The sequence below is a fragment of the Amphiura filiformis genome, chromosome 5, assembly GCF_039555335.1.
Source record: "Amphiura filiformis chromosome 5, Afil_fr2py, whole genome shotgun sequence".
Lineage (NCBI taxonomy): Eukaryota > Metazoa > Echinodermata > Ophiuroidea > Amphilepidida > Amphiuridae > Amphiura > Amphiura filiformis.
Window position 1 is genome coordinate 75,464,405 of NC_092632.1, and position 17,440 is coordinate 75,481,844.

At 37.5% G+C, this 17,440-nt stretch overlaps 1 protein-coding gene across 1 annotated transcript; it reads right to left on the bottom strand.

Annotated features, from left to right (window-relative positions):
* Positions 1-400: 400 nt before the first annotated feature.
* On the bottom strand, positions 401-16,469 carry LOC140153719 (uncharacterized). The gene is made up of 8 exons (XM_072176545.1): positions 16,256-16,469; positions 8,731-8,809; positions 8,519-8,618; positions 7,344-7,468; positions 5,854-6,088; positions 4,942-5,079; positions 3,844-3,951; positions 401-3,100 (listed from the first exon to the last, which is right to left on the bottom strand). Exons 1-8 carry the CDS (start codon positions 16,371-16,373, stop codon positions 3,008-3,010), a joined length of 996 nt encoding a protein of 331 aa, XP_072032646.1. The 5' UTR covers positions 16,374-16,469; the 3' UTR covers positions 401-3,007.
* Between the last annotated feature and the right edge of the window lie 971 nt (positions 16,470-17,440).

The following is a 17,440-nucleotide window of genomic DNA, read 5'->3' on the forward strand; positions in this document are numbered from 1 at the left end:
GGGGTGAATATAACTGGTACCATAATTCTTTCGCGCACTATATAGACCGTATTGAATAAACTCAAGCCCAACGGTATAACAATTGAAATGGCAGCCATGTTGGTTCTAAGTTTTAAGTGACAGAGGAACAGGTGTCTAGTTCGATTCCAAATCCATTCATACCCATCACATGTTTTATTGTATTATCGTGCGAATTGCCCTGTGGCCGGTACCTTATGGTGGACAGAATATTATTTAAATGAGGAAGAGTGACGTAGTATTCGATAGGGTCTATAGTTGTGCCTGCACTTGACTCACCTAAGGCTCTTCTTTTGATACTGCTTTGCATTGGTGCGTTTAGAATTACCAGGTACTTAACTTTACTTCATACAAAAAACATCAAAACCACCTATAAGACAGCTTCTTTAATGTTGTTCTTGCTTTATTTAAAAATCATTTGGCATTTACCTTGCCAGTAATTCAATACATAACAGCTTACAGAAGCAACTAATATCACAACATTGCTGATAACATTTCAATGTAAACTAATTGCATTTTAGGCACCTTCTAAAAGACTCCTGCATTGTTCAGTCACAGACCATTTCACAGCTAGATACCACTTTTGCTTTTGAAAAGCGGAATGATCAGAAGCATTTCCTTTCTTTTACACTTGTTTGAATGAAATTTGGTAAATCATCAGGGTACAATCTTATGCGGATGATGAAAAACCAAGACCATACTTTAATAAGAACAAAATCGGTAACACTTGGGAAGTTTACATTAAAAAAAACTGGGAAAAGGCTACAAAAAAACCCTGTTCTATGGGCAGACACATGGACAGATTTAAGTAGGGTTGGGCGGGTTTTTTTCAGGAGACTAAAATTACCCTTAAATTTCACCAAAATCTGAAGTTTTTTGCAAACATATTTTCTAAAAAACGTTCAGCTAAAATTAACATTGTTAATTTTGGCCCCAAAATGGCTGATTTTACAGGATTTTAGCAAAGTTAAAAAATAACAATAATTTCTCCAAAGCACCACTTCTTGGTTGGCCGGGCCTGTAGAACAGGGCTTTTGTTGCCTGAAGGGATTTGTACCCATATTATTGATGGTCATCGACTCGGAGCATAATAATAAGCATTCACACATGGAAGTCATTGATGGATATCAATAACCTACATGCCTGTGTGTATGTCATCTAAAGAGCAATTTTATTGGGATGCCAGTACAATTCTGGTTTCCCCTGCACACCCTGTGTTTTAGGGTTATGGCCAGTGTTCGAAATAAGCACTTATCCGGTTATGGCTATAATTAGGGTGGGTTAATAGGGTTAGGGTTATAATTAGGGTGGGTTAGGGTTAGGGGTATACTTGTAAGCAGGGTCAACCAGAATTATTCCGGGATGCACATATGTGGTGGTGTGATACGCAAAGATTATGGACTAATTCTCATATGATGTGGTGTGATACGCAAAGGTTATGGACTAATTCTAAGTTGAATATGGTACATAAATAATTTACCAATTCATAGTTAACAATTCCATAAAAATATTTACTTTCATTATATGTGACACAATCTAGTCCATGGGGTCAAGGGCGACAAATTTGAAACTAAGATCAAGGTAAAAACTGGAGTTAAAACACAATAAAATACATAAGAAAATATACATCAAAAAACTTCATAACTTTAGAACAAATTATGCTAGGCCTTTGGTATTTTCAGTAAATGATAGCTTATTGTATTTTTAATGTAATAATTACAGTAACTTAATTTTCAAAAATGCCTCCTTTGGACCAGACCGTGTCACATTTCATAAAACAAATACAAAGTTATAAAGTAACTGCATGTACATTACCTTTGCAACAAAATAACTGTACATTAGGCAAAAAAAAAAAAAATTGTTGTGTTGCCCTCAACCGCCCCACCCTAATTTTTTTTTTTAGTGATGATTTTTACAGATTTGTTTAAAAAATCAATGTTTTTCACTTAAAATTAATATTTTATTGAAAGACTAGTCTTTAATTGATCTCTAACAGGTATCCAGGAGCCAAAATTGACAAATGTTTCCTAACTGAAGAAGCATTATTTAATATTTGAGGGGATTTTTAAACAACTGAAGGTTTGAAAAAAAAAGAAAGAAAAAGAAATCCGACCGTCCGACCCAACTTTCCCGTTTGAGGGCAACACAACAATAATTTTTTTTGGCCTTATGCCTGCAACAAATGGTAGAAACCAAAAACAATACTTATAATGATAAAATACACTTCCAGTTTCACTGTTTTACTGGCCTTAATCTTCTTATCACAATCCTATGCAAATTCTGTTGGAACATCCAGACTAAGTTTCCGTTGCACGGTTTCAACTTGGCCCTTCATAAATACAGAATTTGTACAGTTGTAGTGAAGATATTGAAACAAAAGAGCCTGGAAGCTTATGAAATATATTATGATCATTAAGTTGACCACTCCTATATATATTGCTTGACTAGAAGCTACATGGCAGATTTTCAAATTGACAATATATTAGTTTACTAAAATATTACTTATATACATAGATTTGACTATGATATTGATTCCTTGCATTGATCATAATATTATTTCTATTTCTAATATTAATGAACTAATAAAAGTTAAATGTTTACCAAATTGATTTAATTGTCACACCACTGGAGCATGGTATTAAACTAAACATTCAGCAATACCAATAAAAAGTTAACATTTTCTCAAATTGGTTTTAGTTGTCAAACCACTGTTTCATTAAGATATTAGCACTTCAGTAGAGGCCGTCAGCCTTTCGCCATCTTGTGGGTACAATTGATCTGCGTGTTCATGCGTCGAACACTACGCACAGGGCGCAGCTTGCCACACAGCTGTTATCACGCATCAACGCAGTGATTTTGCTGTTCACGCATGGAGATCAAACGACCATCACAGCGTGTACCCACAAGATGGCGGCATATGACATCACGCTGACGGCCTCTATTAGTTCATTAGTTCATTATACAATGGCTGGAATGATACTGGATGCATTTATAACAAGTTGTTTGTGAGGTCTGGGCACATACGCTTTCTTGGTGATGATTCATTGACTGTACTGGCAAAACGGCTTCTCTTTCTTAGTCCCTGTAACATATGTAAGTGGAAGATAACAGATGCATTAGTGGAAGGTAAAGTGGTTGAAGAAATCAAGTGCATATGCCCTTCATGAATGGAAATCATTTTGATCCAACCTGATTTTGGCCTAATTTTAAAATAACTTTTTTTGTTAGTAGTGGCGACTGTTGAGGGTAGAGTTATGTATTGGGTTAAGGTTGATCCAAGTGTGAATGGACCAAATTACTCTCATTCATTTTCAACTATTTACTTTTATATTGTATCTGGTCTCTCATAATCTTTTCTCTATTCTATCTTATTAGCATAACTAACTTTTTATAAAGAGTGTGGGAGGGAAAAAATGTGGGGGGGGGGGGGGGTCTGAAATGTTAATGTAAAAAACATGTATAAACTGCAAGCTCAAATGAGGTAGCACAATTGGGGGAAAGATCCTGACTGATGGCTAAGCTGATACCACCCAGTTACACCACCATTTCAATACATACATGATATGTGAAGAGATTCACCAGGTTTGTAGATAATTATAATTTGCAGTTTTCTTCTTTCTAATTTGCAGTTTTCTTGTACATACTTCTTCAGTCTGAAGAAGTATGTCGTCCAAGACGTACAAAACTGTTAGGTCACTGTCAATCTTGGTTTTGAAAGAAGAAAATTCCAAATTATAGATGATATGTGTTAATAAAGCTCTAGTGGTAAATTGGTATGTTACTAATGAGCACTTCATAAGAATCTTAAAAACTCATATTACAAACCTGCAAAGCCTTCAGAAGTTCATCAACAGAAGGTCTATCTGTTGGTGATGTACTGCAGTGGATGAGAGCCATATTGCCATCCTTGTCAATGATGAAATCACCACCCATCTGGAAAAAAATGAAATCAAATTTATATTGAATTCGGACAAATTCACACCTAAACATTTATTTTGCATGGATTTAATAATGCTGAATCTAATAACCAATTTAATGTAAGTGATGAAATTGCTGGCCTTCATTAACACTTGCTCTGCTGCAAGTTGTCAAGATATGCAATGTTGTCAAGATTGAAAAGTCCAGGCAATTGGCTGATAGCAGTAAGAGTTCTTCTGAAAATTTTCAATCTGGACAGTGTGCAATCAGGGTTCAATAGTTAAATAATGTCAATTTGGTTCACTATTTTGGACAGCAATCAAATCCAGATTAGATTTTTTTTAACATTTATTTTTATGGAATAATAGAGTACTGAATAAATTATGTGCTCGCTGACATAAACCCCGCATAAACCTACATGCACACACACAGCAAACAGAGCTCATTTCGACTATCCCCCTCAAAAAGGCAGTAATGTCAACCGGAAGAAGGATATCTCAACCTATTTATTGATATGTTTCTCCCTTCCAAACAAGTAATATGGATTTCAATATATCACTGTGAAGCTTATTTTGAGGAGAATTTGCCTGTCCGGTATCTCAAAAACAGTACAGCCGACTTTACATCCTATTTTTGATGGACGGTCGGTCACATTTTATAGTACTTACCTATTCCAAACTCATTTGGAACAGGGACAATATCGCAATAGGGATTCAAAATTAAGGTTTCACAACCCCCTTTTTAGATTGTATTCTTAATGCTCTGCGTGCTAGACATGCGCTTCAACGGAAAAAGTTGAAGTTTTGAAATATTTTCTCAAAATATCAAGAGCTATCTTAAGAACTACTGGACCAATACTAGGCTTGTTTGTACTCGTTTTAATGCATTTTCATGCTGATTCCAAATATGGTCATGAAAATTTACATTTCTGAAATTTTTGAATTTTAAAATTTTTTGGAAACATGTCGTCTGCAGTCGACACCCGCTTGAAGAGAGTTCATTTACCTGATGTGGATCATCCTCAACATTTTCAAACTTCTTTGGTAATGTTCTGCCGGCAGCCTTCTGCTCTGCATAGTAGATTAATGTCTGTATATTCCACACTTTGGAAACTGAGCGCCCAAGACCAACAGCACAGTACAACTGAAATAAATAAAATATCTCTTGATAAGTTTTGTGTATTGTATTAGCCTGTGCTGCCAAATTTTACATGAATGTACTTTATATGTTGTGAGTTTAACATGCAACTTTAATACTTTATTAATGATTAGCCCTTTATGAGTGAATGTTCTCGGACATTTAGTACTTGAAATTACTTGAAACAATTTAGAAAATCAATCTAATACTGGAATACACTTTCTACATTGCATCTGGAACCATCACTGAACAAGGAAGTACTACCCTATAACTTATTGTATGCATGAGATCAGGCCATCAAGACAATACCTAGCCACCTATCATGTGACCAGTTTTTGCCTGATGAAGTCTTCTGGTTCCAGATACAAAGAAGCAAGCTGGGAATGGCTATCAGGTGTGCCTGAGACTAGTAAGTTACTAGTCACAGGGTGTGCTATGAAATTGGCAAGAAGTTTAGGAATGAGGTGTGCTATAAATCACACTCGGACAGGCGATTTAAAGTGTGCATTTAATGATGTGCGATTGCACTCTCACACCTTAAAACTCATCCCTGCAATAAGTAAGTTCCAATATAATATTAGATTTATTTCTCATTAAGTTACGGTAAACCACCCACCCGTGAACAGGAGGCCAGATTATCGGGTGGTCCGACGAGTGGTTCACCCAAGATGGGCATGACAGACCCAGGGTATTGACCAATGTCAATTTTAGCAGCATCACATTTGGTCCCCACCCCATGACAGACCCAGGGGAATGGCGATGGAACCAAAGGTCACATACCTTTCGGTCTGTATCTAGTAACATATCATATTGGCATCCAGTCACATCCAACCATTGTCTACTGCCCTCTATTGACCCAAATGAGATAACAATGATGTGACCCCCTGCAGCTTTGATCTCTTGTTCTCTACTGGAGATCTGCTGGAGGTGATCACGTCATGGTAGTCACGCAAAGTGACGTAGAAGCACCAAGTGTAGATGACCTTTTGGTAGGAAGTCCTGGAGTGTGGTAGACCTAATAAATTAAACAAAATATCACAGATAAACGACAACAACAGTATGTTTCCAGTGATAGTAAAAGGCTGAAGTCTATTGCAGAATATGTGTTTTTCTTTTTTTTCCCAACACAAGAAAAATGCAAACTTTAATCTTTAGTATAATAGCAAAATTTTAATACATTTTTATTTTAAGAAAGCAAGCCTTTTCTAAACAGTTAAGGGATCTGAAATGAGCGTTTCGACAGTATTTTTTATGGGACATGAGAGCACCTCAGACGTATCGAATTGCATTCTGAATACGAATAATGTCTTTCTGATATCAAATAATTTTTATTTTTTGAAAATCACGATATAATACAAATTTTATGACAAATTATTAAAATTTGATATTTTTCAATTTTTGATATATAACAGTCCTCGAAGCAAATTTTATAAATCTAATGATATATTCTTAAAGTGTATGTAGCTGGAGGAAAAGCCAGCGATCAATTGAAAATTTTGACCTTTCATATTGAAGATATGGATTTTTTCCCAAAAGACCTAATTTTTTTTGGTGTTTTGGGAAAAAAATCCATATCTTCAATACTGAATAGGTCAAAATTTTCAATTGATCGTCGGCATTTCATCCCACCTACATACACGTTAAGTATAAATCATCAGATTTATAAAGTTTACTTCGAGTACTGTTAAATATCAAAAATATCAATTTTTAATGATTTGCCATAAAATGTGTATTACATTGAGAATTTCAAAAAATCAAAATTAATTGATATCAGAAGGACATTCTTCGTATTCAGAATGCGATTCGATATGTCTGATGTGCTCTAATGTCCCACAATAAATACTGTCCAAACGTTCATACCCCTTCCCTTAACAACATGTATCACTTTTGTGAATATGTCAGATATCTACAGACTTCTTTTTGTTGCTTCCGTTCATCATTTTGTAGCTACTTTTTAGACAATACACAGGCTAGTATTTTTGACCTTTTTTAATGGGAAATTTATTTTCAATGTACAAAAAGCTGTTGCCAGTCTACATTGCAAACTCAACAATAAAGACTTGCTTATTTTGTGGGCCTTAGTTATGTGAATGTTGGGTTTCAAAATATTGATATTGTGACTAATAAAAGGTTTAAAAGAGCACATATCATATATTATGATCAGGACAAACCGCCAATGAAGAGGTGAAGTGTCAGAAACAAGCCCTTGGGATGTTTAACGCATCTTATCAGCTGATGCACATTATTATATACACACACATTACACCAACCTTTCAGTCCTTGCATCTATGAGTTGCATATTGCATGGCCCTTGAGAACCAACAGTTAGTTGACTAGTAGATTGGTCTCCCTTGAGTTGATGGTCAATTTCATGTAGAAAATTGTCCCATTCTTTCTGTAAAATTATGACATCAGATACAAGCAATGATAAGTTTAAAAATCATTTTGTTAAATGTCAGGGTCAGAAATTCGGTGAGAATCCGAGAATCCATTCTCGCAAAGATTCTCGTCAACAAAATCGCAAGAATCTAAATGGATTCTCGTAAATATTTCAATTTATCATACAAAGTTATATGGCAAGTCCATGGATCCTTGCAAAATTCCACTGGGAGAATCGCACTTGGTTGCGAATTTCTGACCCTGAATGTTCATCATATATGACTCTGATTTACCATCAAGTTATATTCAGGTATATTATCACAAGCATTCTCTCACGAGTTCGAATTGAGGATCAGGATCAAGTCATTCAAATTTATCATATTTGCAAATGTGGCTAACCTATCCTGCAATAAACTACTAGACCCATATGTAGAATGATAAAGCTTTATAATAGTCAGAGATAGAGAAACTATTTCATGTCTTAAAGATCTTGACAATAAAACTCCACATAGCAGTAGCATGTAAAATGGTTAGTATCGTGTAAAAGGGAGGGGATTGATTCATCTGGTGCCTTCATCTGAGAAAAGGAATCGCAGATAATGATGAACGATGTCGGTAATTTCACAAGGCAAAAGCATTGTTGACATGGTGCCTTCAGGAAAGAAATTATTTACCTAATAATTTGAGACCCAACTTTTGAAGGTGAAAAAACTAACCATATAGGGCATGCTGTTGCATTCATAACTTAAAAGCATCACAACAAAATATCTTATCTCAAACCAAATAGCTGTTTGAAGCAGTGGTAGCAGAAGCATTAAAATATACATATGTATAGGGAGAAATTTGCAATTTTGCTATTTGATGGGCTAGGGTGTGCAAAGTGCCCATAATGTTCACTTTTCGGGTTAAAAATGAAGATGCTCATGGCAATCATTACTTTAGTTTTCTTCTTAGGATTTTTAGGGAGGACTCCCCCCATGGAAATATAAGGGGGTTGGATGTGTCCCCTTGATGCCACTGCTTATGGTTTGAAGGACAGCATAAATGTACAGACTGTCTCACTCACCTCAACATCATCAAGTTCTGTATACGCATCTTGAACTTCTGTGTACCTAAAGTTCTGTTCCAGTAGACCATCGAGACTACTTTTTGAGGTAATACCCAACCTAGGAAACAAAAAATACACAAAATTTTATATTTTTATCATAACAAGGAAACATTTAATATTAAATATGTGGGCGACTACTAGAAGAATGTAAAGTTAATTTAAATATTTACCTGGAAAATGCTGAGAAATATATTCCTATTCCTTTGCCAAGGCTTCCAACATGAGATGTCATGAAGCTGTCAACTAAAACTAGAAATATAAAAAGCAAATCAATTTTATTTCTAGTACAATTATTTAAATCAAGAACTTGAAAGATGGGTTAGGAAGTAGGAACTAAATATCAAAAAGTAACATGTTTGGCCTACTCTTAGGAACAGAATGTTACTCCTTTTGGCATTTTGCATTATTTTGTCATTTGAAATTTATGCAAATGCCATACAGATATTTTAGTACCAGGGCTGTACATACATGTAGCTCTACATGTATGTTTACACAAACTAAGCTCAGTCGGTGATTAGGAGACTCTGGTGCATTTGTGTGTGACAATGCGAGTTTGAGCCCAGGCCATTCCTGTTTGTTCTCTTGACTATTCAAATTTTATTTGAGCTCATTTCTAACATTGTTGTTTTGGTAGTGGTGTAGCTGGGGGGGCAAGTGAGGGCACATGCCTTGGACGCCATCTTAGGAGGGCACCGAATCGACCAAGTTAGTGTCACCATATATCAACATTTCTGTGCATTTTGCTCGCATTGCAACATAAATAGTCATTTGAAAGACCATTTTAAGACCAAAATTTAACTGTCAATGCTAGTGGTACAATTTTGCAATTGTTTCAAGAATTGCGGGGGCATTCCTTGCCCCTAGGTGCCACAACCCTTAACAAAGCCACTGTATCTTGGCTACCAGTATGGGAAGTTGGAACTAGGGGAGCTGAACCTGGCTGCGATGGTTCAGAATTTTCTTTCACAATTGGAATATATATTCTTTCTTCCTCAGTGCAAAATCTTTTTAGTTTCCTTGAGTGATTTTAAAAGATATAGATCTGCCTATTTTGATACAAAACAGACTTTGAGAGCATCAGGATATATTTCTATTCTTTTGTATACAGGACGAAAATGTCCTAAATTTAGAACAAAGCCATGATCAATTTTGACAATAAAGCAGTTTGGCAGCCATTTTGAAAAGCACCCAACATTTGACAAGGTTGCATACTTCTTAAATGATTATCCATGCTTCAAAGTGTAAAATTATAAGATACTATTTTCAATTCTTATTCCCTGTGATTTGGTCACAGAATCAATACTGTCAACCCCACTACATAGCATTAATTCCAACATAAATATAGGCCTCAAAGTTTCTTTACACGTGTAAAGACAAACATTTAAGATGATGATAAATACGCGAAACTATAAGCAACACTTGTACAAGACAGATTAGCAAATGATTGACATGACTGTGACAACAATGGTGATGCTTCAAAAAAGCCTGACAATTCAACAAAATGACCGTTTTTGTTTTATACGAAAATTGTGCGGAAAAACTCAAATTTTGCAGAGGAAATGAAATTGTGCAGGGAAATCAAAATTTCGCAGGCAAGGGCTACCATTATCATCATCATCATCATCATCATCATACATGTAGATCTTCCAATAGGCCTACTGTGCAGAAACCTCCGCTTGTGTATACTCGCACATTTATAGTAGGAATTTCAATCGAATGAACGCAGCTTTCAACAGCTGTACTCGATCCAACAGCGATTGTATAATCGCTTTAAATATTTCAAACTACAACGCGAACGCACAACCTTGGATACAATGCTAACCAGTCACGAGTGCGTTGGCATGGTTGGATTCACTTCCGCGTTACTCACGCACAGTCGCACACGCTGGCATACATCGCACAGTGTACACAAATGTTCCGTCACGCTATTGAAAGCTGCGTTCATTCAATTGGAATTCCTACTAAGTACTATAGTTGTAGTGCATTCAAGCAAGTGCAGACAAGGACTGGTGCTGATCCAAAACTATATACAAGATGAATACGCAGCTAAAAAATGACTGGAAAGTGGACTGGTTAGGTGACTGAAGGAGACGCCACAATGGATCAGGGACGGATTTAAGCAGTGGCCCGGTGGCCCTGGGCCAGTGGATTTTGCATCGGGCCAGTAAACTTCCAACAACGCTGGCCCGGCGGGCCACTAGATTTTTGAGCCAACACATGAGACAAGATATAATCAGTCATGGACATTATTTACATAGTTTCTGCTCCGCCAGTCACCTGTAATTTATATCTTTATTCAATGATTTTTTGTATATTATATTGTTATTCTTGCATTTCTAGCAAGTTGGAAATATACGGCCGCTTTTTACGGTGATAGTAGGCCTACGTAGCCTACTACTTCCAAGCTCTATCTGATGATGATAGCGATACGCATCATATTTGAAACTTTGTCAACTTTTGGAACTAACAAAGGCAGGACCAGTGGCGTAAACTCACGGGGTCAGAGGGGGCAACATGCCCCGGCGCCACCCTTAGGGGGCACCACATTGACCAATTCAGCATCTATTCTGCGCCCCTCCAAGCGATGAAAGTCAAAAATTTTGCGCGCATTTCAGCACAAAATCAATTGTAAGAACATTTAAGACAGATATTCAACATCTAGTAACCAAAATTAATTAGTGTATAGGCCTTATTTGTCCACATTTTCGCGCGTTACGGTTTGCTTGACTTTAAGGACTCGGATAGCGACATTTCCACATGTTTTTTGTGGGACTTTAGAGCACATCAGACATATCGATTGCATTTTGAAAACGAGGAATGTCCTTCTGATATCAAATAATTTTGATTTTTTTTTAACTTGTGATATATACCGGTAATACACATTTTTATGGCAAATTATTAAAATTGATATAGATTTTCCCCCAAAACACCAAGAAAAAAATTAGTTTTTTTTTTGTTTGAACATATTGAAAAAGCTGGGCCAGTAAATTTATTGCAGGGCCACTAGATCTGCCATTCCACTGGCCCGGAGGGCCAGTAGAAAACTGAAACTTAAGTCTGTCCCTGCAATGGATCAATATATTCCATCCAAGATGTCCAGGACTTCGCAGTCAAATCCATGGATCACTAATGAAATCAAGAGAAAATCTAAAAGGAAACAGAGATTGTATAACAAGGCATCCCGCTCAGGCAATGAAACCGATTGGCGCGAATACAAGGAATTCCAGAAAACCTTGAGGAAGTCTGTTCGCCATAACTATTGGGAGTATCAGAACAAAATGTTCAATGACACCGACGTTAAGAACAACAAGTCATTCTGGAGATTTATTCGTTTGAAAAGGCAGGACACTACTAACATCACATCTTTGAAAGATGGCTCCAGTGTTATTTTTAGTGCCAAGGGCAAGGCCACTTCGTTCAATAATCAGTTCAAATCTGTATTTACTCAAGAAGACAAATGTAACATTCCAGTGCTACATGTAGGTAAGCCTGTGGCTCCTCCCATGGACCGCATTATTGTGACATCAGATGGAGTCTTGAAACTTCTCCAGTCTCTCCAAGTCCGGAAAGCAACTGGACCCGACATGATACCTGCTCGGATCCTGAGGGATTGTGCTACAGAAATTTCGCCCATATTAACCTTCATATTCTAGCAATCTTTAGACACGGGTATAGTCCCTTCTGATTGGTTGGTCGCCAACATTGTGCCAATCTACAAAAAGGGCGACAGGAGCGTTCCAGCAAATTACCGCCCCGTTTCGATCACTGCCATATGCAGCAAGCTTATTGAACATATCATACATAGTCAAATCATGAATCATTATGACAAGCACCAGATTTTATCAGACTTCCAGCACGGCTTCTGTTCAGGTAGATCCTGTGAGTCACAACTGATTACAACAACTCAAGATCTTGCAAAGGCCATGAACGATCGGCAACAGGTAGATGCAGTGGTATTGGATTTCAGTAAAGCCTTTGATCGCGTCCCCCACCAGAGATTGCTTGTAAAACTCCAGCACTATGGGATGAATGCATCATTGCTTAATTGGATCCAAAACTTCCTCGCTAAAAGATCTCAACGGGTTGTCATTGATGGCCAGTCATCTGAATACGTCGATGTCACTTCAGGAGTCCCTCAGGGGACGGCCTTGGGCCACTACTCTTCTTATCATTTATCAACGATATTCCATCTGGGATTTCATCTAAGCTCCGTTTCTTCGCGCATGATTGCCTTTTATATAGACCTGTGTCCAGCCTTGGCGATTGCGATCTACTCCAACAAGACTTAAACCGTCTGGACCAGTGGTCATCCAAGTGGCAGATGAAGTTTAATGTGGACAAATGCCACATTCTGAGGTTCTCCCTCCGTCGAAACAACACCATCCGTGAATACCACCCGGGAGGAAACCAGCTCTCATCAGTCAATGAATATCCTAAACCTTTCCTGGCAAGCGCATATATCGAACACCACCAAAAAGGCAAATAAGATCTTAGGCCTGCTCAGACGCAACCTCAGAGGCTGTCCACAAAAACTCCGGCAGCAAGCCTACATCTCTCTCGTCCACTCTCATCTAGAGTACACCAGCACAGTATGGAATCCTCACACTAAAAAAGACACAGACAGACTTGAAATGGTTCAACGCCGTGCTGCAAGATTCGTCCTTTCAAGATACCATCATCGGGACAGCGTGTCATCTATGCTCCACGAACTGCAGTGGGAGTCCCTTGAGAACCGGCGCAAATCAGCATGCCTAATTCTGATATTCAAAATCGTCACCAAGTCTGTGGCCATCAATGCAGATCATATCCTTATCCAGCTGCCATCTTCAAACACCAGGTACTACCACCCTAACAAATTCCAGATCATTCCTGCTCGTATTCAACTCTACCAGTACGCCTTTTTCCCCAGAACAATCACCTGGTGGAATGCCCTCCCCGCTTCAATCCTGACCTCTCCGTCAGTAGAGGCCTTCCGGGGAGCTGTCTCAAATGCCATGTAACTTTAGGCATGTTCACTTTTTACTCGCACGACGACTGTCAACTTGTAAATAAAGCACCTAGCACATTGGACTTTGCACCGTGCATGAGATGACCAGTTTCCTTGACACTACATCCTTACTTATGGATCCTGTCGAGTATCGTCGTAGAAGTAGAAGTAGAAGTCTGGACTTGAAGATGTCTAGACTACTATAGAAAAATTACTTAATTTGTGTACATCGTGGAACATACTCTTTGCGTGGCTGTACGTAGTAAGCTGTTGTACGCAGATAACCTCGCAATATGGACACATAGAATAGGCTCAGTGGCGCGCGTTGTACGCTCGTGTATTAACATGATTAGTCGCGGAGTAACAAGCGTACCGTAGTTGAATGTTCCAAGATGTACACAAATTTAATAATTTTTCTACACTAGCTAAGCTACAATGTAGTCTAGGTATGCCAAGTGAATTTAAATTTGCCATCAAACTGCATCATTTTATATACCATATCAAATTAAAGCCCTTGAGTAAAGAAAGGCAAAACTGAATTTAACCTTTTTGTCATAGCACTTTCCGTGGCAAAGTTACATCTTTTCAAAGATCGACCTTCATCAAAAAGATTCTGCTAGCAAAATTCCCAAAAACAGCATTACGGGGGTGTTTCTAGATCTTAGTCTCATGATGATAGCTGCTTTTTTTAATGGAACTGCTATCAAAATCCCTCTAAAATTCCATGAGTGAGTGTCTCATCACCAGTGTCCGAATTAAGAAAATAAAAGGGGTTGTCCCACGGACAACCAGGTTGTAATTTCTGGTTGTCCACCAAAGTTTGTGGTTGTCCGTAAGGTACCACAATCTAAAACAACTACATGTGACCAATAAAGTGGAGTAATTTATGAATAATTACTCTCAAATATTTAACAATTCATCAGTTGTGTCAGGTTTGAGCAAACTGACATGCTGGAAAAAGTGACTTTTGGCTGTAGATCTTTGGTTGTCCGCCCGAACAACTAGAGCATTATTTTGGTTGTCGGTGCATGTTTTGGTTGTCCCAGGCGACGGACAACCAAAATTTCAACACTGCTCATCACCATAAAAAATCATATATTTGGGTCAAGTGAAGTAAGTATAGAAAACATATTTATGTAGGTTTCCTTGACCGACCTGTTCTTGAAAAAAATTGAAATTTCTATGTAATATGTATTGTGTTTGGTCCGCGGTCTAGAGGAGGCGAATTTCGCTGACTAGCAAATGTGTTAACTAAAAAGTCTAAGGTTTGCCTGGCATACATTGTACCTATACATGTACAATGTACATGATCATAGTAGTAGGGTATGGTGACTCGTCTTAGTACAAGGAACTTATACGATGTCCTCATTCACAAACTATATGTCCATCGTATAAGACTGTTACGTTACCGTACGGCAATGTGGTGAAGGAATATTACACAGTCAAGAATAGGCTCCATCATTTTTTTATTATCCCTCCCAGTCTCTACATACATCGAATGTATGGAGCCGGTATATAAACCATCTTAAGGGTTGTGAAAAGCCGTAACTCACACATACGATGGGTGTACCCAGTCTCCCGAAACATCAAAACATCAAAAGCGTTGCACTTATACTTACTTAAGACTGTCCTTTTTCACATAACGCAGACAAAGTAGGGCCAACTTGCCTAGAAATGGTCAAATTTTGGCAAGAAATATCTCTGTGTAATCCTATGTAAGTCCCATATCACATCGTTATCGGCGATCGAGGTTTTTTCTGAAGTTTGGTTGGTACCCACCAGCGTCATGCATGTGACGTGACACAGCTAAAATAATCGACCGGGAATCGGGGATCGTTAAAACGTCAACAAATTTCAAAACACAGAAAGCAGTAAACTTATTAAATGGCGAGCGGTCTAGTCGGGATTATGCACTTTCAGTTTCTCACGCGTTTGAACAGGAATTGGATTGCGTACTTTTTCGATGTCTAGTGAGCAAATTTCTTCAATAATTTGAGAAAATGATGTCAAATTTTCTATTCTATATTGTTTGGTAATAATGTCTTTTGCCAATAGTATGTTTAAAGTTGTAATTTTGTGTTTTTGATCATAAAGATCAGATATTTTTGTTCGATTCAATTCTGAACCCTTCATAAGGGTGCGATTTCGCAGAACTTTTGACGATAATTTTGCCTTTTGGACACTAAAATGCATTCGATCCTTAATTTTGTTTCAACCGAGTCTTAAATTAGCAAGCACAATAAGGTTGGTACCACTTTTATATACATTGATAAAATTTTTAAGATTTTTTTTTTTAAAGTTTCTAACCTGGCGCAAATCGTTAAGTGTGTATTTCCCATTGACATCCAAAATGGGCATAAAGCCAGTCCTTAATATACATAGGTACGGCGTATATAGGACTGGCAAGCAAGTCTAGAGCGGTCTGAATTTTGAGCCATACAAGTTTACGTGGTGAACTAGACTTGTCTCAAGACTCAAAAACAACATTCAACAATGTCTCAGTCTCAGACTCAGAAACATCATGTTTGTATTAAAAAATCTCTTTACTACACTACACAGCCCAATCCACCATGCCACAGATATATCACATTTATTATTACAAACATTCATGCATTAATTATGACAGCTGCTGCATGCTGGAGTGCAGATCATCTGCATGCACAGCAAGTGCCATAACTGCAGAATTCGTCAGGTTCAATTTTAGTCACCTTGTTTAATTTGTTCTTTTGCCGATTCAAGTACATCTGCTAGAGCATTTGCTGTCTCAGTTAGCACAGCTGACAGGAGACTTTGGGTAACATGGTTTTGATCGTCTTCACCGTCCATCTTTTCATAAAATTAGAAAATTCTCTTTGTTTGCGGTTCGCGAACGCTCACATACTGCAGTGATTTGTCAACTGTTCAGGGATTTACCTATTTAGCATGAGTCATATCGCCCTCACTAAAATAGTACGTTCTAGTTGCTTCCGCTCATAATTAGCGTACTCATTTTAAATTGTAATAATTTACTCTATAAAACTTACAGGGTGAGTCATGCATTTAAAATGTATGTAAACTTTTCTATTTCTCAAAGCCATATTATGCACGATCAATAACCTATTGAATAGGCATAATTATTTGAAATTGGTAAATTTTTTCAAACTTCGACATAAAGTCATAACTTTTTTTATAGGCACTATTGGTTGAGTTTAAACCTTTACACACAACTAAATTTGTTCACAACTTTTTTTATTATGATTTTATGTCCTCCCATAGGCCTACAATTGCGTGTTAAATGGTCAAAATATTAACCAGTGGGATTTCTTTCACTTTACCTTGTTATTTCAGCTTAAAATAGACAACAACTCTTCTTGGCAGTTACATGGATAAGGTACGGTATATATGGCAGTGAGTAGCCTATTATTAGGCCTACTAAGGGGTGTTCAGAAATACTTTGGTGGGGGGGGCTGGTAAAAAGTGGGGGGGGGGCTAAAAAGTTTTGGACCTTAAAAGAGGCCGGACCAAAAAGTTTTAGGTGGTAGGAAAGGGGAGGGGGCAAAAAGTTTTCCGCTTTAAAACCCAAAATTTAAGCTCTAGGCCCTATATCACAAGTTTGGTCAGTGCTTTGGTTTGAAAAAATGATAGGACGCATATCTATTAATTAATATAACATAAAAGATGATCAGCAACATGCAACATCTGGGTTGGTCTAAGAAATAATGGCACTTTTTATCATAGAATTTTATATCGCTTCAAAGTAGGCTACAAACATGATTATGTACCAATCTGATCAAAATACAACTAAATCAAGAAAATATTGCAAATAAATTGGGATTTCTTTGCACGTAAACGGCACACTTCAGTTTACTATTTCTCATTGCAAAATTATTTTGTACACATAGGCACATTGGTAG